The sequence below is a fragment of the Haliaeetus leucocephalus genome, unplaced genomic scaffold (genome assembly GCF_000737465.1).
Source record: "Haliaeetus leucocephalus isolate CR32 unplaced genomic scaffold, Haliaeetus_leucocephalus-4.0 Scaffold159, whole genome shotgun sequence".
NCBI classification, from domain to species: domain Eukaryota; kingdom Metazoa; phylum Chordata; class Aves; order Accipitriformes; family Accipitridae; genus Haliaeetus; species Haliaeetus leucocephalus.
In genome coordinates this window covers 1158226-1184655 of record NW_010972595.1, presented here as the reverse complement: position 1 = coordinate 1184655, position 26430 = coordinate 1158226, and the positions used below count along the sequence as shown (strand labels likewise).

General features: G+C 47.9%; 2 protein-coding genes across 2 annotated transcripts in view; both read right to left on the bottom strand.

Annotated features, from left to right (window-relative positions):
* The window catches only part of FAM198A (family with sequence similarity 198, member A), a 15879-nt gene extending 5775 nt beyond the window's left edge, over positions 1-10104 (bottom strand). The window contains exons 1-2 of the mRNA XM_010562423.1: positions 9957-10104; positions 343-470 (exon numbers count right to left, since the gene is read on the bottom strand). Of these exons, the coding sequence (XP_010560725.1) occupies positions 343-470; positions 9957-10104 (276 nt within the window). The remainder of the gene's footprint in view (positions 1-342; positions 471-9956) is intronic.
* Positions 10105-23225: 13121 nt separating this feature from the next.
* Positions 23226-26430, bottom strand: part of RPL14 (ribosomal protein L14) — a 4349-nt gene continuing 1144 nt past the window's right edge. The window contains exons 3-7 of the mRNA XM_010562422.1: positions 26026-26169; positions 25195-25289; positions 24386-24485; positions 23959-24012; positions 23226-23395 (exon numbers count right to left, since the gene is read on the bottom strand). Of these exons, the coding sequence (XP_010560724.1) occupies positions 23246-23395; positions 23959-24012; positions 24386-24485; positions 25195-25289; positions 26026-26169 (543 nt within the window). The 3' untranslated portion in view covers positions 23226-23245. The remainder of the gene's footprint in view (positions 23396-23958; positions 24013-24385; positions 24486-25194; positions 25290-26025; positions 26170-26430) is intronic.

Sequence of the window (26430 nt, the reverse complement as noted above, 5' to 3'; positions counted from 1 at the left end):
TCCGCGGCACTGTAGCGGGAGAGGTACGGCTGGCGGCATGTTTTTTGCCAGAAATTAGGCACAATGACCTTCAGAAGGCAGTCAGAGCAAGGCGTGACCCGCCACAGGCATTGCCATGTCTGCAGCGCTGATATACAGGATCACCTTATGGGCAATGAATTCTTCATGGTCAAATATTTTGCTTTAAAGATTCAAGAAATGAAAAAAAAAAAAAGAGGCCAAACCAGAGCAAATTCCTGGCTGGCTGCGAATGCTTTCCAGTTCCTAAGAGGTTTTGATCTTCAGACCTTACTCTGGGCACCCTCAGTGGTTCCTATCCCGGTTGCCCACTGAACCCCTAACCCGGCTCCCCACGCCCTCGTTCGCAGGACATCTCAATGCGTGCCGAGGCACGGCCTCTGGAGCTCTGCCCACTGCTGCGTCCGGCAAAAGCAAGGCAGCTCCAAGTGCCAGTCGGGAGCGGTGGCAGCCTGTATTTAAAAAGGATGCAAACTGCTGTATGTGAAACCTAAAACGTTCTGATTCCCAGCACCAAGGAACTGTCTTTAGATGGGTACTACCGAGTTTTGGTGTATATATCTTCATACACACAGCTGTTTTTTTCCCCCCTTCTAGTCACACTTTCTACTCTGAAGAGCCTTATAAAAATTATATAGGCTGGAAAGGCAGTTATGAGCAAATACTGTGCATTGCTAAGCTCGTATCTCCCCTTTGGCCTAAAGCAATCCCAGGCGTGCAGCTCTGCCCCGAGCACAGCAGCCTCCTGTTCGGGGTGAGGCGGAGGGAAGCGATGGGGCAGTGCTGGGAGATCCTCCCCAGCCCGCCCCATCCCCAGGCCACGCTGCACCCGTGCCACGTTCACCCAGGCTCGGGCGGTCTAACACGCTTCGGGGGGGGCTGGAGCAGCAAAAGGCACCTTGGCACCGTTTCTCTGCTTTACAACAGGCATTTCCACGTGGCTTGAACCCACGTTGGAAGTCAAGGCAACGTTCAAGTGGATACATTTTTTTGCAATTATTTATTTTGGAAGCACAAGTATATCCATGGCAGACACAGCAGGACAATATATTGCCAAAGAAGGGATAAGAGATTGTTTATAAGAGGAAAAGCTTGAAAAAAAAAAGAGCTAAAAAGCTGGCGGGGTGAGAGCCAGCAGCCAGAATGACTTCCAGAAGGCAGCTGGATGAGCAGAAGTGTTTCCAGCCACGGAGCTTTTAGGACCCCAGGCTCCCACTGGCTGCAGGGACCCACCACTAGCACAGCTCCAGCCCCAAGAGGAGCTGCCCCAGGCGACCCCAGCCCATGAGCCCTTTCATAAGCTGATCCAGCACTATCCTAAAATCCATCAGGTCTCATACCCTCACCGCAGGGAGGCTGCTTCAGATGGCCCCAGGGTGAGGAGCTATACCCGTCCCAAAGACACACTACATCAGCCGAGGTGGATAAGATGAGCCACAAAGCCACCAACTCGCTGGCAGCAACCGTGGGGGTTTTCCTACGAGGTCTCCCTCTAAAGGACTAAGTAGATTTAATGCAGCTTATAAGAGCTAGTGATGATGCATTTGGAGTGATTCAGCTTTATAGCTTTCATTTAATTATTTTGCTCCCAGCAATGCAATGTAGTGCACCAAAATATATCCTCTGGACCAAATTCTTTGCTCACACATGGCTTACACTGGTCTCTGCCAGGAGCTGGGGCTGTCCGGTGTGTGGCTTTCGGACCTGCCAGGGGACCCACTGTTTTAGCTCTGCCTTAAAGCCCCAGAGTGAAAAGGAGCTAGTCCGGGGTGAGACTGTTCAGAGAGTGATGTCCTGTCCTAGATCACGGGCAGGGTTACTCAAGGCTTGGTAGTAACTGTCCCAGGCATCATACTACATGGCTAAATTATTGTCTTAGCCCCCTTTCTGGGCAGGCAATGAGCATGAATACCCCTGGGTAGCCCCAACGGGAAGCAGGACTTCTGTCAAGTGGCTGGTTGCAATGCCTCCCCAGCTCTCTCCCACTTGGATGGGATAATGATTTGCTGTGGAACCATAGCCAACGCCAACTAACACAGGTGGCACTCGAGCTTAGCTACCCAAAACCTTCAGGCCCTGGTTTTCAAGCAACACCTGCAGAGTGCAGACACACCCTTATTCCCAAGCACCAAAACCCAGGTCTGGCATCCCGAGCAAGAATTTAGGGGAGGTGCAATGTCTAAATCATAGTTTAACCATAGCAAAATAACGCTGTGGCATAAAAAGGCCAGATCCTGATATCCTGATATCCATACTCCTTTCAAGTCATCACTGTAAGTGCTTCACAATCTGTCCGTCCAGCCTTAAAGTACACTGAATTAACTGCAATGACATCTATGTAGTTAATCCTGATGGACAGGATTAACTGTAAATCTCAGTACTCCCATCTGCCCCCAGCTGAGTTCCCTTCCCAATCTGTGCTTCCTTGGGCAACTTTTCCCAGTGCCTCCCCCATCCTTCTGGAGAGAGACATGGCCCACCCCACTCTTGCCAAAACCCCTCATAACCCTCTTCTGCCGATAATAACCCATTGGTCTCTTACACCATTCCTGGGCATGCAAAGAGCCTGGCTGCCAAAAATCCAAATATCCGGGGGGCGGGGAGGTGTGTATGCGGGAGCCATTTGGAGAACCTTGGAAATACTGCAGGAAAAATCCTTTTTAATCCACAGCTGGGGAGCTGTGGATGCCAAATGGATGGCAATGATTGCTGGGTTTTTAATGTCAAGTCAGTTTACAGTCCAAGTGGCTAAGGAATCATTATTGTCCAAACCCACTTTGTCTTCTCTGTCAGCGAGCTCGGGTTTGGGCACCGCAAGCTAGAGTTTCGTTTCTTTCCCACCCCGAGCTTGAAATCCTGTGCTGTGAAGCTGGGTGAGGGCCACTGCAGGCTGCCTTCCCCAGTACCATTCAGGGTTTCCCTGCCACATCAACAATGAAAAAAAAAAGTGCAAGTACAGTCTCTGTGTTATTTCTGGCAGTCGATATTGCAAATTTAATAATAATCTAGATGATAGAACACTGCAGAAATAATACTGTATTTACAAGCCCAGGGTAAATACTTTTCCAAAAAGACTTTCTCTGAGCCCATGCTGTAAAAAAATGCTGTAGTTTAAGCTATGGCTTTGATTCAGCCTGAAATGCAAACCATACGTAGACCTCTGCTTTGCCAGTCTGACATACTGACAGTACAGCACATCTTTGCTAGAAATTAGGTCCATTTCCCAGCGGGCAAGCTACAGGCAAAACCCATAAAAAGGCTTAAGAGAGGTACTGCTTGTTCCAGGATGCCAATAGGTAAATAATATATATCCTCAATCATCAGAGGGACATACAGCACAGCCTGGGCTCCCAAAGGCATGGTGGAGAGCCTGTGCAGCCTGGCCACTTGGGGATAAAACTTTCTAAGTGTGGTTGGGAGGGTTTTATCTTTGACATTGTATTCCCGGGACACTTGAACCTTGGCAGAATTTGAAGCAGAGAAGCCTGTTTTCAATTTCTTTTCAAAGCGCATCAAATTGGCTTTGTCAAGCTTGAAAGAAAAGAAAAACAAACCCCAAACTTCATTACCCAAGAATGTAAGAAACAGCCTTAAAACTAGAAAGATGCCATGGAAATACGTGGCCTTTAAAAGCGGGATTGATCCCTGCTTTCCTCTGGCATCCCCGAGAGTGCCCCTGCCCCTGCAGCGGCACTGCCAGACCCCTCCAGCAGTAAATCCCACCATCCCAAAGAGGTGCCCAAGGGACCCAGGATGGCTCGGCCATGGCCATGTCCCTCTTGGCCACCTGCCTGCTCTAGGCTCCTGAGCTCAGAGGACTTTGCCAAAGGCCAGAAGTGAGCAGGTTAAAAGCAGGTATGTGCATTTATCTGGATGCACACCATGTGGGCTATATTTTGCAGAGGGTGGGTGCGACACACAGAGCGGTACTTACCCTCCCAGCACTGTGCTTGCTGCCCGCCTGATGAACCACAAAACTGCCTGGGCAGTAGGAGATGCAGCCTGCTGTGACCACTTTTAACAAAGACTGCTTAAAAAGCAACTGGGAAACCTCCTCTGGCTGGCCCCCACCCCCAGGAACGTCTCCAGAGCCTTGACCCCGACACATGGTGCTTGGGGTAGCTCCCAGTGCATCGGGGAGAGATGCTGAGAGCAGGTACATCAACCAGATCTGGGAGGGCAACAGCCTCTTCCTTTTGGCATTGTCCAGGAGTTTTTTGGCTTGTTAAGGGCATGGCACGTGGGCTAAGCTTGCTGCTGGGGACCCATAACCATGCCGAGGATGTGGAAGGAGACAAAATCCCTCCACCCCGAGAGTGACTCTGGGCAAGCCTGAGCAAAAGGAAATCCTGGGCAGCGTCTGTCACCCATCATTCAGGTGCTTAAGTACCTTCCTATATCATCCTGTTCGGGGAAGACAGACGGCTCTCAGAGTGGGAATTTACTAAAGACAGCTATTAAGTGTGGACTGCCAGCCTTGAAGGCAGCCCTGGCTCAGAGCAGCTGCCCGGGGAGGCAGGTCCACTGTGCTCCCCCCACACACGGCTACAGCACCAGGTCCCACCACCACCCGCCTGCACCTGTGCTGCCACGGGGCACGAAGAAAGGACGTTCCTTCATGCAGCCTCATGATCCATCAAAGTGGCCGTAATTCCTAGCAGACCTGCACCGGCTTTGTGTTTGGGGTTGTTTCTGCCAGGGTTGCAGGTTTTTTCCACCAAAATGCCTTTGAAGGTGGGAGGACCACAACCCCACTGCATTTTGGCACCCTGTGGGCACCCTGAAGGCCACCCTGCTCGGTGCCAGGGCAGGGATGCGGCAGGCAGGCATTGCCTGCCTGCTCAAGGTGCCCCTGCAGACCTGCTTCCATGCACTGCTCCTCACAAGTGGCTTGGGAAGCTCAAGCCAGGCGCTGCGGAGGTGGGAAGGGGGACTGTGCTCCCACAAACCGTATGCAAGGGAGTCACAGCAAACGCTGGGTTGGCTGAAGCCTGGGAGATGGAAACGTGATACATCGCCGCATGGTGCTGGGGCCTTCCCTGCAGAGTCAGCGAAGTCCTCATAGCTGGCACACAAACCTTCTCACCAGTGTGTCCAAAACCAAACCAGAAAATGACCAAGTTAAATTGCCCGGGACAAAACTTTAAACATGGTGTATTTTGCTAAATCTTGGACAGTCTGCAAAGCTTCTGCCTCAAGGGGATAATTTATAGTCCAACTGCGAGACAAGCGTGCTTTGCACTAGCATAGGACAATTCTCCAGCAGCAGCATAAAGGGATGAAAAGGTGTTAATACTGTCCACTCTGAGCACTGACTTTAAAGGGATGGTGCCAACATGCTTCCTTTAACTTCTAAAATAATGTTGCCTTCATAGTTCTTCCCAGTTATGGCTACAGCCTTGGGACAGCAAACTATAAAAAGCTTGAAACCCTCAAGCTCCACATCCTCTCTCTAGTAATAACCTGGTGTGTCTTTGACTCCAGGCCCTGCATCAGCCCCTGGAGTTTTTGCTTCTCAGGAACAAGACATCCCATTTCTTGCTCAATCCCCCCCACCCAGACCCACTGTTTCTGGTTTTGGGAGGCCTCTCATGCTGGAAGTGCTTCTCTGCCCTAGCTCTTCTCACACACCCTGTCATCCAAAAGACCGTTTGAACAAAATCTTCAGTCAGTGCTGGAAACTGCTCTGTGTAACGAGAAAAATCCCAGCACTTAACCAGTATGTAACAGTGCCATTCCCATTGCACTGGCTGGTCCCAGTTGAGTTACAGACCAAACAAGTACAGATGAAACACGGGCTCGTAAAACCCCCGGGAGCAGCCTGCAAGTGCAGTTCAGCATCTTTACGGACGTCCTGGGACAGGAGACGGAGGACACCATGCAGCAGATGGATGGCCATCACCTGGGTGGAGGACACCGCACTACAGGGTGCAGCTGATGCAGTCAAGGGCAGGGCTACCACCTGGGGGGATCCGGAGAGGACACACGTCGCGTCCTGCGCCTGGGATGGACTAAAGCCCTGCAGGGTACCGGCGGGGACTTGCTCGTCCTGTGACGACACTGTCCTTACCCCTAAATTGTGTGGTTTCCACTGAGAAAAAGGAAAGATTCATAGCTCTCCTCACTCCCGCTGTGTAAATCTTTTGGTTTGCAGGAAGTTAATATTCAGCTCTGTGAGGGATGGACAGGGCGCTTTTCATCCCGACGCTATGTACAGCACAGCTCAAGACCCCTCCAGTTTAATCCCAGAAGTCAACACAAAGCACCACAAAAATAAACAGTCTCCAGGATGCCATACTTCTTTTGCTTAAAGTAAGCAAACTAAAACCTTTCAGATGCCTCATCCTTCTCCTGCTTAAGTTCAGAGTCAGGGCTTTTACTGCAGACTCTTGCACTTAGCTGGATCTTCTATTTCTTGGAGACACATCTCCTAAGAGATTGCTGGTTGCCTTTCAGGACATGTCACCGAGACACACAGGTCTGCTGTCATTTACATGTGCAAATATCTCCACTACTTTTCACCACTGAAAGCCTTAAGTTAAGTGATACCAACCTGCACCCAAACCATTCAGGTCACTGCAGACCCGGAACAGCACCTCAAATTCACAGGAGACAGCGAGGATCTGAGCAGCCCTGAATGCACAACTGTCCTGCTAGCATCACGGGACAAGGGAGGTCCGCCTCCTCTTCCCTCCTCTCTGTCTGCTCGTTCCTCTAACCCTCACACCTACATGAGAGCAGCACAACCTAGAAATCCTGGCAGGGACGTCAAGGAGGGAGAGCAGTGGTTTTGGGCGGCCGTTGCTCCCTCGCTCCCCCCGCTCCTGTGCAGGAGGATCTGGCCAGGTTTCCCTCTTCCCCCTCCCCTCGTCCCAGTTTCCCGGCCAGCCTGCTGCACTCAGCGCCAGAGGTTTTCAGAGCGGCTTTCCCATCTGCCTGCTGAAACAGCAAGAAGGGGCCCCCTTCCCTGGAGAAACAGATGTGGCTCGCCTTTGTGCAACATCTGTGCCTTGTGCCCCCGTTCATTTTGAACAGGCTTGCCTTTGTTTGTGAGGGGTTGTGCTGGGGATGCTTTGGAGGAGGGCAGCAGCCTCTGGCCCTCGGGCTGGACTCCTTCCCTTCGAGTCCCACACGCAAACTGCCTCAAAACGCCTGGGTTTCTTCTGGTGAAAAGCAATATGCTTTTTTCCCCGCGGCATTCAGGAATTGACAGTCCTTCTCCTCAGCGCTTCAGTTCCAGCTGCAGCCAGCGGCTCACACTGATGATGCCTGTGGGATTCCCAAACCCGGGGAAGTAAGAGTCGGACCTGGGAGCCACCACAGATTCCTTTCCTCACAACCCCCCTCAAGCCAGTAGCTTCTCTCGCTGTACCTCTGGGCCACTCACCAGCTTTGCCTTGGCATCCCTAGCGGGGCTGCACTGCTTTGGCTCCTCTATGCTTAACAGCAGCAAAGAGCAGAAGCGCTAGAAAGCCACATCTTTTTTGCGACATGTTCTGGGCTGCATTTAATATGGGGAGGAATACACTAAAATAAAATCAAATTTTATTTCCTTCTCACTCTTGATGTATTTACCAATCCTGCTGATGAGTGCCTGAAAAGCTACTAAAACTCTCTTACAGATTTTGGCACTCAGTCCCATTTTATTTATTTTACTGGGGTCATGTTTTTTTCTATATTTTGGGGAGGGGAGGATTTTGATCTACTTATTTTCAGTTTTCATTTCTAACCGGTGGACCAGCACCAGGGAACAGGAGTGCTTGCTCAGTGCCTGGCAGGGGCTTGCAAAACCCACTTCGGGGTGCTGGCGAGGGGCAGCGCCGGATTCCCTCGTCGGCTTTTCAGCGGACGTTGCCCAAGCCTGCCGGTTGAGTTTCCCCGAGCTGGCTGTCAGGTTTTTTCTGTTCCTGGAGAGCAGGAAAGCGCATTCGTGGGATTCCAAAGGGGAGGGAGGAGGAGGACAGCAGGGCCTTTCAGCCCTGCGGGCTTTCTTCAAAACAGAATTGTTCAAAAAAGCCCTGGCCTCAGTTACAGAAAGGTAACCCCGTTTTCCTCCGTTTAAGCCATTACTTCTTAAAGAGAAAAAAAGGGGAAAAAAGCTGCTTGCTGCTTGGCTCTGAGTGCCACCTGTGTCCCGCAGACCCCGTCCTGGGCAAAGCCTGCCGGCAGCCACCCTCCAGCCCACTTTTCCTTCTCCCAATGAACCCCACGGGGTGAGCGAGCGGAGCAAATACGGTACAACCACCACTGCGGCCCAGCTCCCAAAAAAGGGGGCTCTTCCTTCAGGGCAAGGCAAATAGCTGCAGGCAGGCTGGAGTTATTGAGCATTTGAAACAGACGGCGTAATCATGGCATTTGGCATCTTTGCCAGAGGATTAATAAAGTTTAATCAGTCCCTCTTATTTAGACTGCCTCATACTAGGCAAACAACAGAGCAGTTGGAACTTACTCACTGGCAGATTTTGAAACCAGAATAAAGAAGATGTTTCTGTAATGCAGTCATCCCCCAGCACTCACTGCTCCGGCAGGTCGGGCACACACAGCGGCCGGATCCGACAAGCAGCCAGCTGCAAGCACGCACTCCGTACTAATGGTGAAGCTCACAGCTGGGATCTCTCTGCCTTTCTGTATGTGGTCACTGAATTTATTCCTTATGACCATCACTGCCCTGCCTACAGGTGCCCAGAGCAAACCCAGATTATGGGTGAAATCAAAGCAATCAATACGGGAGCTCACCAAAGGGAAAGGACTGCAGAAGCAGACCTTCCCTTGCCAAGGCAAAATGAAAATCCTGGCAAAAACTGAATACCCCGCACTCAGAGGGGAGACCACACCAGGTACCTGGCACAAGCTATATACTCTTGAAAGGCTTCACAGTGAAGACTCGTACAGGAAAGCGTTACTGTAGATGAAAGGCTCGTGCGGGGAGAGCTGTCTTGCTTTTTTCTTTGGCAGGGAGGAGTAATCTCCAACCCCAAAATGGGTGACACAAGCCTCAGTCTTGTCTACTTTTCCTGCTGCTGAAGTTCATTAATTAAGAAACTCAAAACAGCCTATGCAAACCGTAGGATGGAAAGTATAAAGCACACCATCAGTGTCCCCCATACACACACACACACACACACACACACTCTGGTGAAGGCTGGCACGGCCTCATTGCTCCCAGAGATGCTCTGAGTCATCACCATACTCTCGAGGACAGAAAAACATTTCAGTGACACAAGTGACACCAAAGCACCAGTTTTTGGCAGCAGCACCAGGCACCTCCTTGGCTCATCCACCACACACATTTGCAAACCCTGCCTAATGCGAGCTTTGCAAGGGCTGAGGTGGAGGAGCAGAGATGGAGCCCCCTGCCCCGGTGCAATCCCCACTGCGTGATGCCCCGGCTGTCCCCCGGTGGGACGGTGGTGACGGCGAGTGGTGGGGGCCCCGTCCCAGCTCAGCTGACTCGTGCCTGCTTGGATGGGTCTGGAAACCAGTTGCCAAGGGATGTCTCAGACTTGAGTGCTAAAACTAGATGACATGAAAAACCGCCCTGAGGTTTGGAACGTGCCGCAGATGCAGGGGAATCTGCTAATACCGGGGAAACATGCTGTTTCGGGGGGGGGGGGCATTTTCACTTGCCAAACTGGCTGGTTTTGTGACTTGTTGATGAAAGCACTGTGCTTTCTGAGGGCCAAACAGAAAGCATGGAGGGGCTTTTCGTGCTCTGCACCTTGCTGCCTTTGCCTATTTGCTCGTCACCTGCCTGAAGCGATGTGACCCAGGCTCTTAAAAAAGGTGGATTTTGCCTCCCTGGCCAACAGCAGTGCATTTAGCTACAGCAGCCACAGGCACTGCCTATACAGGCATCCTTACAATCCGCTTTGTCCACCATTAAGGACAGACACATTTTGGAGCAGGTCCGTGCCTTGCTTGCCTCACCATGCCCTTACCCTCTGAGGGGTCCCGCTGGACTTGCACCCAGGACGGAGACAGCTGGGACACGGCCTTGTACCTCGTCCCATGGGGTTGGCGTCCCTGAGCAGACCCAGCATCACTTCCCGCCACCAGCTCAGCAAGGAAACCCCTAAATCCTACCATGTCTCGCAGCACCGGCTGATGCGCTCCTCCTCGTGTGCTTCACCGCCTGTGGCACACGGTCACCTCCTGAGCTGGGCACCGGCCACCTGCACCGCTTCCATGCAACACCAGGAACCCACACAAAATACAAAATTAAAAAAAAAAAAAAAAGCAATGATTAAAAAAAAAAAGTCCTCCAACAACCAATCAGCCTGCCTCCTCTCCACCACAGCCGTAGGCTGTCACCCAGGGGTGCCCCTCCAAACTCTCCGCAATCCCTGCTGCCCGACTCCGCATTGCCGGGGGCTGCCGGGTCCCTGCCACAACACACCGGTGGGTGCCTCCGGTTCCCCCCGCCCCCGGCAGGAGGACACCCTTCAAACTCCAGCTGCGAGTTTTCAAACTCTGCCTCATCCCAGACCCACCTCCCTGTGGGGAGGGGAGTGGAGAGGCTGGGAAGGGGGGAACAGGCATTTGAAGAGTCTCTTTTTCACAATAAAAGCCCTTCTTGCTGCTTTTTTCTTTCTTTTTTTTTTTTTTTTAATACCGAGGACCGATTTGAGCCAGGAGGCACAGGTAAAGGAGGCTGAGGACACGTGCTCCTCCCAAGCGCCCAGTGACCCCAGTGCCAGACAAGCAGAGGGACAGGCAGAGCCCCAGGGACCACGTTGGCCCCAGAGCCGGGAAGGCGAACTACAGATCTGCTCACAGGCACCCAAGAAAATGCCCTGTGCAGGTTTTTATTAACTTTGCTTTGCCCTTCAGTAACAGCCCAGCAAAGAGCTGTACCACATCAGTGCCTGGAGCAGATGCAGCCCTGGGAGAAGTTTTCTTACCCGCTTAAAAGGCATTAACGCATTAAAACCATTTTTAGGGTGTTCAGGTGCCTGCTTTTCCAGGGCACACAGTACCCACAGGCAGCCAGGAGAGGGGTGACCTGGGGAAGGAGACCCTCACACCCACCAGCACCGTGTGGCAGGTCTGCAGCACAGCGAGCCCCGCAGCGCCCAGCCAACGCAGCTCCCCCTCAGCAGGCGGGTGTAGGGTGCATCCTAAACGCCATTTCCTCAGGCCTCTGGGAGAAGAGGAGGTGGAGGCATCGCTTTGGAAAGCAGCACATTTCGCCAGCCCTCCATGGCCAAGCAGGGCATACAGGCAGCTGTCGGTCTGCAAAGCGGGTTTTTTCCTTCATATAACTTCCCCCTTCCAGCCCCGGGCTATGGCCAAGCAAAATCCACCAGTCCCCCACTGTGCCAGGAGATGCCGTCACTTGCCCCAGCCCTGTCCCAGCTCCAGCCCCCGACAGCCCGGCTTGGGGACAGGAGGAAACGCTACATCTCAGGCGTGGGGGTTTCCAGCCCTCCAACCTGGGCAACTACCTCAGCCAGGAAACTGTAAAGCAAACAGGGCTGATCAGCATTATTCTTTAATGATATTTGCATTTTTTAAAGTCCCACAAAGGTGCAGTACAAACTATTGTGAAGGACACTGAAGACACGATAGTCTAAAAAGACAAGAGGAGGCGGCTTAGGGAAAGTTGGCCAAGCGACTTGACCAAGGTAGCACGGGAGGGCAGCGGCAGAGCCCGGGAGGAAGCTCCTGTGTCCCCGAGCCCAGCTCTAGCTCACCGACCATGCACGGTCCTACAGTGACGTTTCATGTGATCAGCATAAGCAACGACTGCAACACGACGCTCTGCCCAGCACAGGTTTCTGCTAGTCCCAGCACCTCAGCTCCTTCACACCCCCTTGGTTCATCGAGAGCATTTTATTTTTAATATGGTACGTCTCCCAACACCTTTCATTGCTACTCGAATCTATAGCTAGGAATAGAAGTGGATTGAAGGTTACACACAAAAGCAGTGAGTGTGATTTTGGCTTCAGCACACCCCCCTCTATGACACCCTTGGGTGGGAGAAAGGGGTATGGAAACTAAGTCCTGGGCCCCCCCACTGCTGCCGCTGAGCTCACTGACCCCCCGGCTGTCCTGGCCACTGCAGCGTTGGACATGTTAGAACATTTTTCTTTAGGTCAGTCCCCTGGGGCAGCTAATAACCTAATATTTCTAATATAATTAGCATCATTAGGTAATTAGCAATAACCTAGTATCAGCCTCAGCACAAAGATGGACCGGCAGGCAGCAGCCGAGTGCCGGAGGAGGGATCTGCAGGGCTCCCGAGGCTGAACCCTGCACATCACGACTCACCGGTGGCACTTCATTTCGGAAGCATTTGCTTTCATCTCCCTTTCGTAATTTTGAAATTATTCAATTTATATGCAATTTTCTGTCAAAATGATTCTTGTCGGTGCAGTGGCATTGCGAGCCTTGACTGACAGGCCAAGTGCTCCAGCTGGTCTCTCTGGATTGCCTCTCCGTACAAATAACCATTTAAAATGCATGCCTGACATTTGAGGAATTTGCCATCAGAAACAGACATGGATGGCTGCTGTGGGAGGCAGACTTAAGGGATCAGTGGCCAAACCAGTATGTTAAATCCACTGAGCCTCAAAACAAATGCTCCAATCTCATCATTTTTGAAATTTTGATTTGATTTCTGCTCCCCTCCTTCCCCTCCAGAAGTTTTTTAATGATGTTCACAGTGCAAAAATCAGATTAAAAATGCAGCGAGACCTGAGAACCAAGTGTGCTATGGACCCATTTGCTGAGGAGGCCCAGGAAGTCCCCCCCAAATCCACAGGGCCATTCCTATGCTGTACCTCAGCTGGGTAGTCCTGAGCCCGTCAGCGCAGCCCCGGCCCCCATCGGTAGCATCCCTTCTACTTCATTCTGGAAAATCAGTAATTACCTGAATAGTGGAAACTGCTTTTCTTCTCTCTCTTTTTTTCTTTTCTAGCCCCTAACCACCCTTGCCTACATGCCCACAGCCATGCTTACAGCTCAAAACAGAGCGCAATCGCTCATTCACACGCAGATTTCCCTGAGGTTTCCCTGATTTTAGCTGAGGCCAGTCCTTCGCTCAGACTGATGCCACCTCTGCAGGACGAGGGATGGTCCCTGCTCCAAGAAACTCCCATATGGTGTAGGCAGCAAAAGGATACAGAGCAGAGCAGGAAGGTGGGACTGCACCCAGCTTACAGGCAAAATACAGGCCTCCGAAACAGTCAGGTCTCATATTAGGGTCTCAGGTCATATGACCCACGATTTCTAATATCAAAGACCTCCTGAGCCTGCTTCCTCTTGCCTTGCACATAGGCAAGAGGAAAAGCTGTTTAGTCCCGGTTGCAAGGCACAGAGCAGCAGCAAGAGGGGCTCCCTTGAGGCTCACGCTAGACCGTACAGACATTTTCTCAATTTGCTGGTATCACCGGGCAGATCCAGCTTAGCCATGAGCAAGTACTTTGAAGTAGAAGAGCGGAGACCTTTCCCTGAGGGAAAATTAGTAGCGGGGCAGAGCCCAAGAAACCGATGGAGAGCAAATAAGGCCATGGGCTCTGATATACCTGCAGCAGCACAGGGACCTCTGTGCTTCCCAAAATGTCACCACTATAGACATTAGCAAAAGCTTCTGCTATAATCCTGCCTCCGTTTCACAGATTGACTCACCTTTCCCCTTGCATGTCCTCACAGAGAAATACCTGTTGCAAAAGGATGGAAATAGGTTGACTCATTACTTTTTTTTCCCCAGAAATATTTTTTTCTTTCCCTTTCTGTCCCAGTGGACCTGCATTCTTTCTCCCTTGGCAGCTAAAGACAGGCAGCGGAGAGGGGACAGATTTCAAGAGCTGACAAGGAACAGAAAGCTATTCCACCTCTGAGAAAGTAAAGTTGAAGGGTTTTTTTCTCCCTTTTAGAAAAGTGTGAGGCTTTAATGGGTTTGAGGGACTACAGATATGACTTTCCACATATGCCAAGATAATTATAAGCTTGAATGGATTTCTGAGACCAAACCCTACCCAGAGAAATCACTGCCTATCCACCACTGATTACAAACAAACTGCTCAGAAAGCCTTCACATTTCTCTTCTTTTCCCCACTATCTCTTATATCTGTTGGTAATGGGCCTCAATGCTTTACTAAGGAATAGGCTATAGAGGAGACCCTGATACTTCAGCCTTCCTTTGCAGCAGCTGTGAAAAAGATGGGAAATTAAGGCTATAAGGATCAAGCCGAATGGGGAGAGAGCTGGGCTCCCACTCAGCACTGTGGCTCTGAGTCTGGTGCTGGGACCCAGAAGATATTGAGAAGCAGATGAGCTGCAAAATTGAGTTTTGCATCTGGTTTCAGAGCATGATGAATTCCCATGCCCTGCTTCCCCAGCCACTGTCCCTAAAGAGGGACAAGCCCCAAGTCCCTAAGGTAGACAAAATGCTGGATGTGGGTGATTTCGTTCAATGCGTTGTGTGTGGGAACAGACTTTTCTCTCCCAGGTTTTCTTCATTGTTCACATGGAAATAAGCCCACCCAGGTCACTTACGGAACACACTGAATTTTCATAAATATGCTGAAGAAGTTGCACACCCCCAATCCAATAATTAGAGTAAATTAATGCTGCCAGGATGCTTTTGTCTCCATTTGTCTGACTCAAGACAAAAAGCTGGGGGTCACAGCCCAAAGGGAGAGAAATTCTTTATAAGCAGTGTTTAAGATGCCAGAGAAAACAGTAACATCTGCAGAGGAACCATACGTTCCCTGAGAGCGCGGGCTTTATGCCTCCCACAAATACCTATTGTATCCTCCTTGCTATGATGACTCAAATGTGAATATATGGAGGAAGGGACAAAGAGTTATTAAGTCCTTCAGAGGGGATTACTCATTCCTCCAGTTTACATTTTAGATAAGCGCTGGAAACTCTGGATCGCTTGTCAGACTGGAACAGTTTTTGCAGGACATGAACTGTGATGATTCAAATGAGTTAGGGTTTTCTTTTAATTTTTTAATTTCTCAGGGCTATTTTTAAGGCTCTCCCATCTTCAGCCAGAAATAGTTCTTACCACCCATGTCCTGTGTCCAAGAGATTTACTGGGTTATTAGACAAGCAACCATTTCCTAGCCTGCTCCCCCAAGAAAAGGCAGCTTTTATGATCGCTCCACACCACAGAGGGTCTGTCGGCCTCCCTCCTCCACCAGCTTTTGGAAATAACTGAACTTCAGTCTTGTGTGAGAGCAGACAGTCGCTGAGAGCCCACCCATGTCGTGACAACCCAAGCCCACAGGAGAGGGCGAACCCCCCTGAGGCGGCACAGCCTGGGTGCCCCATAGGACACCCGTCCCCCTGGGTTCCCTCACTCCCAGCAGCTGCTATAGCGGCTTGAACTTCGACACTGAGTTTCTACCTGTATCTCATCCTAGACACCTCTGTCCTTTTCAGAGTCCGTCCTTCCTGAGGCAGAGACCCCCAATGTCTCAATAAAAGTCCAATTTTTTCTTCCACTCTTTCTCCCTTCTAGATACAAACCCCAGCACTGGGATGGATCAGAAACACCCTTTTCTTGGACCATGACCATGTAAATCAAGGGATTCAGATCTCTCTTTATTACTTACTATTCCCCTAATCCTGCACCATCTGCAAACTTTGCAAGCAAATAAATGCGTGTGTGTGTCTGTGTATCCTTAACTTGATCATTGGTTAAAAATACTGGATGTTGGATGAAGAACAATCCCACCCCCCAGCATAAAAAAGCTTTAGCACCGATGTCTCATTTTGAGATCTGTTGTTGAGACAGTTTCTCATCTAATGTGTAAAGCAGTCCCTCTAAATGATACACTTCTCAAAATCAAAATGGCATATGGTGCTGCCCCCGTTGCCTTGGAGACACCCAAATGTGCCCTGCCAGCACAGATGCCATGGTCTCCTCAGGAGGGTAACGGGTTTGTCCAACCATGAAGCCATGTTAGCTGGTGATCGTTACACTCTTTGCTCCTTCTTGACAAAGACTTTGTTTAACCATCCAGCCATGCTACCACATTCATAGAATGTGGCTAGGAAAAGCCACAGGCAAGCCTGGGAAAACTCCACTGGGAACTGTGCATAGCATCACAGAAAAAAAATCCTCAACATATGCAAAATTACTGCTCAGATTATTTGGGCTTAGAGGGGCTAAAAACTAGTGTTGGTGGTTCAGGGAGCTAGCTGGGTCCCTCCCTTGGCCTCTTGAGCGGGAGTTGTCTGAGCTCGTCTTACTCGGGAGGTGCTTTGGGAGAGGCGAGGGGCCGCAGTGGGGCTCTGCAGCCAGCTTAGACAGCCCAGCTCCTCCCTGCCTGCTCTCGCACCTCGCAGGCAGGGCCAGGGTGAACATGGGTTTTCCTGCACCATCCACAGCTCTGTGTGTGGCTTAAAACAACTGCGGTCAGGCAACTTTTCGGGAGGCTGAAAGGGAGCGCGGATGGTGCCAGGCGGGAGCGCAGAGTGGTGCTGCCCGTGACTCACATAGTGCGCGGCTGGTGTGGTTTGCATGGGTGCTGTGTGCCCTGGATCCCCGCAGAGCGTTACTGCGGCTCTCTCCAAGACCTTTCCAGAGACAGAAAACTCGCTTCCTACCTCTGCATGGGAACAGGCCAGTCGCTGCAGACAGAGCCTGCTCTCCCAGATTCACTGTGGATGCACTGGTGTCCCGAGCCTCGGGGGCATCGAGCTTGAATACGACTTCATTTCCCTCAGAGCATCTCAGCAAACCTTCAGCTTTAATCTGTGGGACTAGACAGAAACAAGGAAAAAATGAACACAAGCTGATGCACAGAACATTTTCCCCCCCAAAAAAGAGAGAAAACAAGACAGAAGCAATCTGTTTCGTTTCCTGAAAGGAGTTATTGGCATATGCTTGAGTTGGGTCCACAAAGACACTGTATTGACTGTTTATATACCTTTGCATTAGGGAAAGTCCTCTGTCACCATGACAGTAGGATGGGAGAAAACATATGTATTAACATATATATTAATCAGGCAGTATTTAATCTGAAAGCTTTGAATTGTGGCTGCTGAAAATAGGGCCTGACCAACATGGGGGCTCATGAATCTTTCCTGACAGCCCTGCAGTGACAGAAGCAAGAAGTGGAGCCTCCTGGTTATAAATTGGTAATGAATAAATTCAGATTGACAATTAGAAAGTTTCTAATAATCAGAGGAATTAAGTTCTGGGAACCTCTATCACACCCCTGTGGAACAGTGGAGGAGAGGAGGGAGAATCTTGAAGGCTTGGAGCATTTGTCCTGTCCATGCCCCTAGGGATTGCTTTGTATCATCTCCTCATGATACAAAGCAATAGCCCTGGAGCCAAGCTCCTCACAGGCTTTGAGTAGAATGGTCAGAAAGAAAGGTCAGATTGTCAGGGGCTACCTTGCTCCAAGCTGCAGGTACCCTTCCAAGGACCATAAGAACACCAGATTTCCTGCCTGAGCAGCGACCCAGGGCTGTTGGCAGTGCCTGTGACCCTGGGCACTCTCATCCTGTGGCATGGCATCGGGACTTTCTTCTGCCCACAATCTCAAATTTGCTATAGGATGCTAGAAAGCATTTTGCACCATGCAGCATGTAGATGCTTTTAAGTCTCCTACTGGAATAATTGTCCTATGACACAATTGCCTACGCTGACATTTAATTGCGACTCTGGTGGTCCTTCAAATACCGAGTCATGGCATTCTGAATGAGGACTCATCGTAACTCACCTCCTTTCCATGGACTCCTCTGTGAAATAAGTTTCTCCCCTTCACCTCCAAGCTTGCAGCTGATAAGGATGTCACACAGTGTCATGGGGCTGAATAGTAGCTCCTGTCTTAAGCACTGGGTAGTCCTCATAGTAGGAGACTGGTTTAAAACACTAAACAGAGCAGTTTTCTACACAGCAGCAGTGAAGGGAGGTAGTGTAAGCAGACTCAAAAGATTAAACAAGTTCACGGACAGTAGATCTAAAAGAGATACCAAGAGGAATAGGCAGGGGTGTATCCTCTAGCACCCCTAATCCTGCTGTTATAGATGCTGGGGAATGGCAAGAGGAGGGACTAAACTCGCATCCTGTCCCTACACAGCATCTCCCATCAGCAGTGTCAGAGACCCAGGCTGGGGTTAGACGGACCATTGGTCTGACCCAGCAGAGCACGGCTTATGCTCCCAATGGGGCTGCCGGCAAAGCCTAGTGCGGTTCAGTGCCAGTGAGAAAGGTTAGTGCAGCCACAACCAAGCGGTCATTCCTACCTATCAACCAATTCATGCATGCCTTTGCCTTCTGAAGAGCAACCCGAAACCGCCCGGTGAGCAGGGAGGACCAGGAGAGCGAAGGGAGCGCCAGGACCACACCGCTGTGCCATGGCAGGGACCGTGCCCCACTTCTTGTGAAGCTACAGGTTGGAGAAGCACATCAACCCTCACATCTCCTGGTTTCTATCCCTTGTGCCCTGACAGCTGCCTCCCACTCAAGCAGAACTGTGGCACTGCTAGCAAAGGCCAGGCATATATCCACTGCATGAACACCTTTCCTCCCAAGGTCACGTTCAGGTGGCTGGGAGTTGAGGAAGCCTGCTCACATCTGGGATGAGGACCTGCATGTGTCGCCAACAGGAGCAGCTTGCCAGCCTCCCCCTGGACCTTGCAAAATGCTTCAAGCAACCAGAGCAAAAACAATGCCACTTACAGCTAGTCAGACTCAATTTACTTCATTATGCTATAAACGCTCTGATTTTTTTCCATTATCCACAGAGACTTCCAGGATGAGCTAAGACTCACACGTGCAATATGAATGAGACAAGCAGTAAAAATAAACGATAAACAACCAGAAAAAAAAAACAACCAAACCCTTTAAAGTTATTCAGGGGCTCCGGGGAAGAAGAGAAGGAAGAAGGCAAAAGCCCATGAGCCTATTTCCCATCCTTTCTTTAGATCACCTCTATATGGCACCTGACTGCAATAACACAGCTAGCAATGGGCCATTCTTTTGTTTGATGGCTTTTGTAAATGTGAGGTTCAAACAGTGGCTCTAAAAAGTCTTGGCTGCTGAGTTATCGTGAAAAATATTCAGATGTTGTGCCCTCCCACTGTGTCTCCTTAGGTAAAGCTCCAGCTGATCTCAAAGATAATATTCTTTCATGCTATTTAAATATGAACACTATTACTTTTTCAAAGCATCTATCATTTTCATCAAAGCAGAGCTTCCTGATGAGATCCTGCCATATAAACCTTCAGCAGCAGCACAGTGCCCCAAAACACTGCCCACGCCCCACAAGCAGCCCAAAGCGGATGCGAGGGAAGAGCTCAGCTCTGCTGCGGGCCGTGATGAGCAGGTCAGGACCTCTCCTCACAATATGCAAGGAGCGATGCTCCCAAACAGTTACAGAACAAAATATCCCCAAAAATACCCTCATACCAGGAGACCACTGGGGAAACGTTAAAAAGTACTTCCTCTGTAATAAGAACTAGGTCAATGCATCTTATGAAGGAGGAAGTGGCTCTGTGCTGATGGCAATGGCATAATTTTTAGGTGGGTGATCAGCACAAAGAGCTGACGGCAGGTGGAAGGCTTCTCCAATTTAGATGCACGTAGTGGTCTGAAAGCTTTTGGGGGAGGAGGGAGAGTTTGCTACAAAGACTGACCTGGAGACCGCTCAGACTGGCTTAGGATCGCTGAAAGTGAGGTGAGGAAAAAATGACCAACTCTTCATTTATTTAAAACAAGAGTATGACACAGGGGTCAGCTGCACAAAGCGAAGGCTGGCCAAATTCCCACCTAAGGACACCATGAACTGGAGGTTGCACTGCATCCAAGAATGAAGCCTGTTATGAGTTCAGGGAAAAAGAGAGGGTGTAGGTACATCACCAGCAACCACAGGGCCACTGCCTCTGTCAAGACAGGGACAAGGACTGCAGTACTTCAGCACAACTAGGGATACAGTGCCTAAACAGGTAGAAGCAGATCTTTCTGCTTCAGAGAAGCAAATCCCAGTATAAACTCAAAAGTACCTGAGTGTGACAATAGTATATGCAACTTCAAGCTCAAAACAACATTGAAAACTATTTCCAAATTAAAAAAAAAAACAAACAACAAACCAAAAAAACCCAGAAATTACACAAAGGAAGAATCAAAACCTGAAGACCTGAAATTAGTAGAGCCCAAACCACACAGTCATCCCTGTAATTTGCTCCACTTACCACTTCTTGCTTGTAAGCTGTACTTACTCATATACCAATAATGCTGTGAATAGAAATCAGCACCTTTTCATCTCGATGAAAGGCAGGCACGTGGAGTTTTCAGAGACACCTTATCAACATGGGCAGGGAGAAAAGAGAAACATACGGGTTGGAAACTTTTAAGGAGCACTACAAGTGAAGTAAGACAAAATAAATAGAGGGAATCCAGCTGTAAACCAGACCAGATTTGCTACAAGTCCATGGTCAGCATCAGTGGCACAGAAGTAGTTCAGAACAGACAGTATTATCTACTATTAACACGTAGGTAACTACAAGACCAAATGAGTTGAAAATGTCAAGGTCACCAAGCAAAGCTCGACTGAAGGACAGTCTGAATACTAGTATTTGAAAACCAGGAAGATCAGTAAATCTAGAGATTCCTCTTTCAGGTCTATTACATCTCAAAAAAAAAAAAAATTGAAACACATTCAGATGCCAAACACAGCAACAGACATGTTTAGTCAAGAACCAAAAGCACTTAAATACAGATTTTTCTGAAGAAGAAATATGCATCGCCAGCAAATCACTCAGCCCAGAACTGCAGCTGGTTCACACTAACAGCAGATTTTACACCTTTTAACTACAGATTATACTAAAGGGTCCGATCTTACTCCTAGAATTGCTCATGTCTCCCAGACTTCGCAGCACAGAGATTAGGACTGGGTTTGCCAACTATTGGTATCAATTTAGGAAGTATAGCAATTATCTGCTGAGCTCGGGAGTAAACTGGGAGAGGGTACATTCCCCCCTCTGCCCCCAGCAAGCCCCCGCATGCTCTGCGTGAAATAAGATGAGAAAATAAACACTGGGACTTCACTTTAAGCTTTTTTTAAACAACAGATCCTATTTTTTTTACACTCAGCTCCACAAAGTATATTAAAGAAGTATATCTTTAGTCCAGGAAAGTACATCTTAGTCAACTATAAAGGCAAAATAAAGAATTGGATAAGCATGTCCATTGCTCTCAAATGTTTGTGCCAACCCCTTTGGCACTGTTCCTTGCATGGAAAGGCAGCACAGTTGCCGGGTTTGGGTAAGCCATAGGAACAACCTTGCAAAGAGCTAACGTTGCCATCGTGTGGTAACCTTCAGAAACAAAACTGTACTTCTGTAGTTTTCTGTGTCCCCATAGCTTTAAAAAAAGGACACACCAGCACAGATTGCACAACACTCATGGATTGAAAAGTGGACTACCAACGAGGTGCAGAAGGTTTCCGAGAAGTTTTGTGATTTGTAACAAGAGCACCAGATGCTGCTCACATGGAACATGCTGTCAGAAAGACACAGTGCAGCTACCAAAGACGGGTACTTTCTTCTCCCCTTTCCTCCAAACTGTAAAAAAATGGTACTTTCACAGAAGCACTCGATGGCAGCCATGGCATTACAGAACCAAGTTTTCTTCTCAAGGCACATAATGCTCTCTCTCCCGAATAGCACCTTAATCTTTGATGCCCTCCTTCCCCTGCACATCCCTTTCCAAGGTGCAGTGCTAGGGCAGACACAAGCAGCCCACAGAAGCAGCCCTCCCTCTAGGCATGTTTTGCACCGTTATACGGTTCCTGTTCAGGAAGATGACAGCTGCTAGGCAGCTTGGCAGGTTACAGCACACTCAGTAGCTGTTGAGTGCTACTGGCAGCAACAAAACCACTGGATAAATTGCTGGAGTCATAGCCAAAGTTATTCTCTGGAAGCAAGTACCTTTGAAAACAAGCAAATAATGTAGAAAAAGCATTTGTGAGCTCATTATGATTGAAGGCACATCTGTCTTCTCTACAGGCACTTTTACCATTTTTTCCCCGTGTCTTATATAACTGAGCTTAATAGTAGTACATAAAAAACCCCAAACAACCCTAAAGAACAACTCTTTCACCTTAAAGGACCTCCAGGTTGATATACCTTTCGAGTTACATTCAAGTTAGTCTCAGAGTAGGTGGATTTAATCACTTCAAAATCCAATTTAAAATCAAGATCTCTAGATGCTTGAACAGGGGTTTTAATCCCCATTTGCATAATTTCTGGGTTTTTAACTTAGCTGTTACATCCATTTCTATCAACCATGTGCTTGAACTCAATTTCCAAGGGCATATAAATAGCTCAACACAACATCGTGTAGTTTTAAGTGTTTGAACATACAGATGCCTGATTCTGGCTGAAATAAGCAACACTACCCACCTAACTACTTAAAAACACACATTTGTAAAAGCACATGCTTATCAGTATATTTGACAATATATTTAAAGGTCTTACAACCTTCATTTTTTAAAATATATATTCTCCCTCATTGTATATTTGACTGTAAAAATAATTTTCTTTTCAATTACCAGAGATGTCAGACTTCCACAATTTCTTCATTCAATATGAAGAAAATGTATCCCCTGCCAACAAACTACACAGGAGAAAACACAGGAAAAGATGGACATTGAGATATGTAAACATTATTGTATAGTGCAAAGACTAAATTAAGCACTTCAGCGTTTCAGATGGATTGCCTAATTTTTAGGTCATGCCCCCTTTTACTTAATAGTTTTGATTAAACAGCAGGAATTATACACTGCACCATTTAAGAAACTGTAATTAGGCTCAGGTCTATGACATGAACTCTTAACTTTAAACATTCTGAAAAGCAAGCAACTTAAACACAAGTCACCAATTTCCATCTTGTTAACACGTCACTAATCATTGTAACTGCGCTTTACAGGACAACGGTGGTGTTAGACTTCTGAAATATGTAAGTATTCCAGGTCACTACTTAAAGAATGGTGGAAGTTTTTTTTAGATTGGTATTGGGTATAGAGTACTGAGCATAGTCTGTATGGTCAACTTCACAGAATGTGATAAAAACGTTTCTGTATGTTCCTGGGAAACACTAAAACCCAATACTTGGACATTAATAAATGAGACAGACAACAATTCTTGGTCAGAAGCAAAAATGAACTTAAGATTACAATTTAAATCAAATATTTAACCATTTGTTAATTTTAAAGAATCAGAACAAGGACACAAAGTCATACATAACTAGAAGTTCATTTTATTTCTGCGCCTTCTGTGCCTTCGGCGCCTTCTCGGACTTTGGTGCCTTTTCTGACTTCAGCGCCTTCTCTGACTTCTCTGGCTTCTTGCCTTTTTTAGAAGACATCTTCTGGAGCTTCTTCATTTCGTGCTTGATAATCCTGTTTCTCTGTAAAAGAGGAAAATATTTACTATTCCTCAGAATGAAAATAGCAACAGCTCAAATACTATGCCTTAATTTAAATTCTAAGCTTTCAGATTCTGCCCTTTTTGATAACCACCCTTTGCTAACCAATTATGTTTATATTATATAATCAAAAGATTTACCACGTATTACATTTAAAATGCCAAATTCCACCTAAAACTGTTCTGATCTACCAAGTGGACAACATCATTCTGGCTGGTAACTTGGGCACCCCAATACTTCATGCGTAATGACTTTCGTTATAGAATGAAATACTGACAGCAGCCCATCAAGAATATCTGATTTCATCAGCAGGTAATTCCTTCCTCAGCTATAACTTTGAGGACTGACACACAGATCATGTGGGTTCAAGTTTGATCAAATACTGAAGCCGTGGCCAAAGCAGCACGAAAAATTCAAGGCATTCACATACTTTGTGTTGGTCCATAACCCAAGCCATCTATAAAAAGCTACTAACATCTGTATGTGACTCTAAAGTGAAAGCTACAAGCATCAATCCTGTAAAGAAGTGACAATCATACACTCACCATTTTCTTTGCTTTCATAACCTTGTAGCGATCAAAGTCAGTCATTTTGGCTTTCTGTTTGAAAAGAAGCAGTCATGAGGCTCTGATACATATCCAAGCAGTAAAACTCAGTGTTACAAAGCATTCCACTAGTAACTGATCATCTCCAAATTAGGTTTAGCTGCACATCTAGAACCAGTTCCCTATTTAAGGCCTTTGCTGGGAAGTGACGGTGCAGGAAAAAAGGTGGTTATAGAAATGACTGAACAAAACCACATTTACTGTTAAAATACAAGAAGTTGAAGCTGATAGGTAGCAACTTTTAAAAATCTATGCCTTGTCTATCTTTAATCTTAGCCTGCAATTGAAAACACATGGTTAGCCTGCACCTAATTTTAATAAGCAGAAGCAGTACAATGTTTATTACTCATCTAGTGAAAAACTGTACCTTTTCTCGGGCTTCAATCTTCTTTGCCCATCTTGTTGCTGCCCATTTTTCATTTATATTTTCCTTTTCCCAGGCAAGTCGCACACACTTCTGACGAGCACTGCATTAGAATAGTCACAAAACTATATTCACAGTCTTTATAATAAAAGGTTCTCTCTGATGCTGGCCCACAAGGGAAGATCACCTTTCTACATTACTTCAGACACTTACTTTAAGTCAATGCCACATACATCTCTGTGGCCTAATTAACACTTTGTTGTGTAAATGCTTTGCTAGGACTGACAGATGAGCGACTCCAAGAGGCATACTCATGCACTATTGCTAGCACTGCTTCAGAATCAGAAAGACAGCAAATTTTATTCCTAAATTACAGAATATCATATAGTAACTAAGCTAAAGAGAACAGAGTGAGTTCAGCCTCCTGCAATTTCAGTGTAATTCTGTAGGCAGGGAACATATTTAATGTCTGAAGGTGATCTAAGCAGCCGCAAAAGCAAAGCTGCACAGTATTTACTCCAACTGCTTCCCCCCCACATCATTCACCCCACAACTATCTGCAAGTTGCCTAGCCCAGTGTGCTATTTCTCTTGCTCCTAAACAGCAGTTATCAGCCAATATCGGTAACGAAAACTTACGTGTATTCAACTACGATAACACCATCTGCCAAATTTTTTACCGTGCACACATGTTAATCCATTGACTTAATGTCGTATGAACTTTCCAGATTTAGGAAGCATCAGATCACATAATTCAGTCATCAAGTGACAGCACGTTTTTTACACAGGTCAAAAAAAATGCCAACAACTCACCTGTGTGGGAACTTGAGTACAAAATCAGTCAGCTGCATGCACTTGAAGGGCATAGCCTGCCTTCTGACACCACTGCAGGGGCCATCAACTAGTGCCTGAAAAAGGAAAACAAATGGGGGGGGGTTTAGCAGTTTTCCCATCATACTTGATTTAGACAGCAGCTTCTTATTAATGTATGAACAGTATCTTGACAACAATGCTCCAAGATTGAAATGAATGTTATGCAGACAAAACCCGAGATTGTTAAGTCTTGTGTACACAACCCAAGCTTGACAGAAAGAGTTTTGAAGGCCTGTCTTTGGAAAAAAACAAACTTAACTTTAAAAAAAGCACGGAGAACTAAGATGACATACTTCATTTTTTTCTTGCAGAAGGTGTTCCTGTCCATGGCAGGGGGGTTGGAACTAGATGATCTTTAAGGTCCCTTCCAACCGAAACCATTCTGTGATTCTATGACCTTTTTTTTTTTTTTTTTTGAGCTTTTTCAGGAACATTAAGTGAAAAGAGTCCCCTAGCCCAAACATTTTCTTTAAACATACATTAGTGCCATTCCATTCCGAAGTTTTAGACCCCAACTGACATCACTTGTCCACTTCTACTCCAAGGAAACACAGCAGAGAGGAGAATATATCACTTGCCAGCAAAGAAAGCTTGCTACTGAAAGCTTCAAATACAACAACAGCTGCTAAAAATCCCAACTTTTTACCAATTGCTTATTTCCTCGAAAAATCTATTCACAGAAAATTTCCTTTAAAACCGATACACTCAGTCTTACTGCACAAGCTTCTGCTAAGATGGAAAGAAAACAAAGGTACAGCGCCCTTAGCTTACCCTATTTTGGTCAATAACATCCACAATGGCCACCAGCTTGCCAGCATGCGGCCCGAAGGAAATGAAGGCAACTCTGCCGATCTCGACGAAGCGTTTGAACACCTGGGAGCAGTAAGAATTGACAGAAATTAGGCGAAACCACACCTAAGGCCACTGCTAGATTCAAGGCTCTCACAGCCTTTGAAGCAAGCCCCCATGCTTTCGAACTGCACAAAATCCTTTCGCCTGAGGGAAGGACCCACGCTAACGCCCTCAACTGCTTTTTGCCGGCCCCGGCTCCGCGCGGAGGCCGCGGGCAGGCGGAGGAAGCAGCGCCGGGCAGAAGCAGCGAGCCCCGCAGGCCGCAAAGAGCCAGGCGCTGCCCTCCGAACAGGGCCCTGCCCGGCCCCCGGCCGCGCCCGCCCG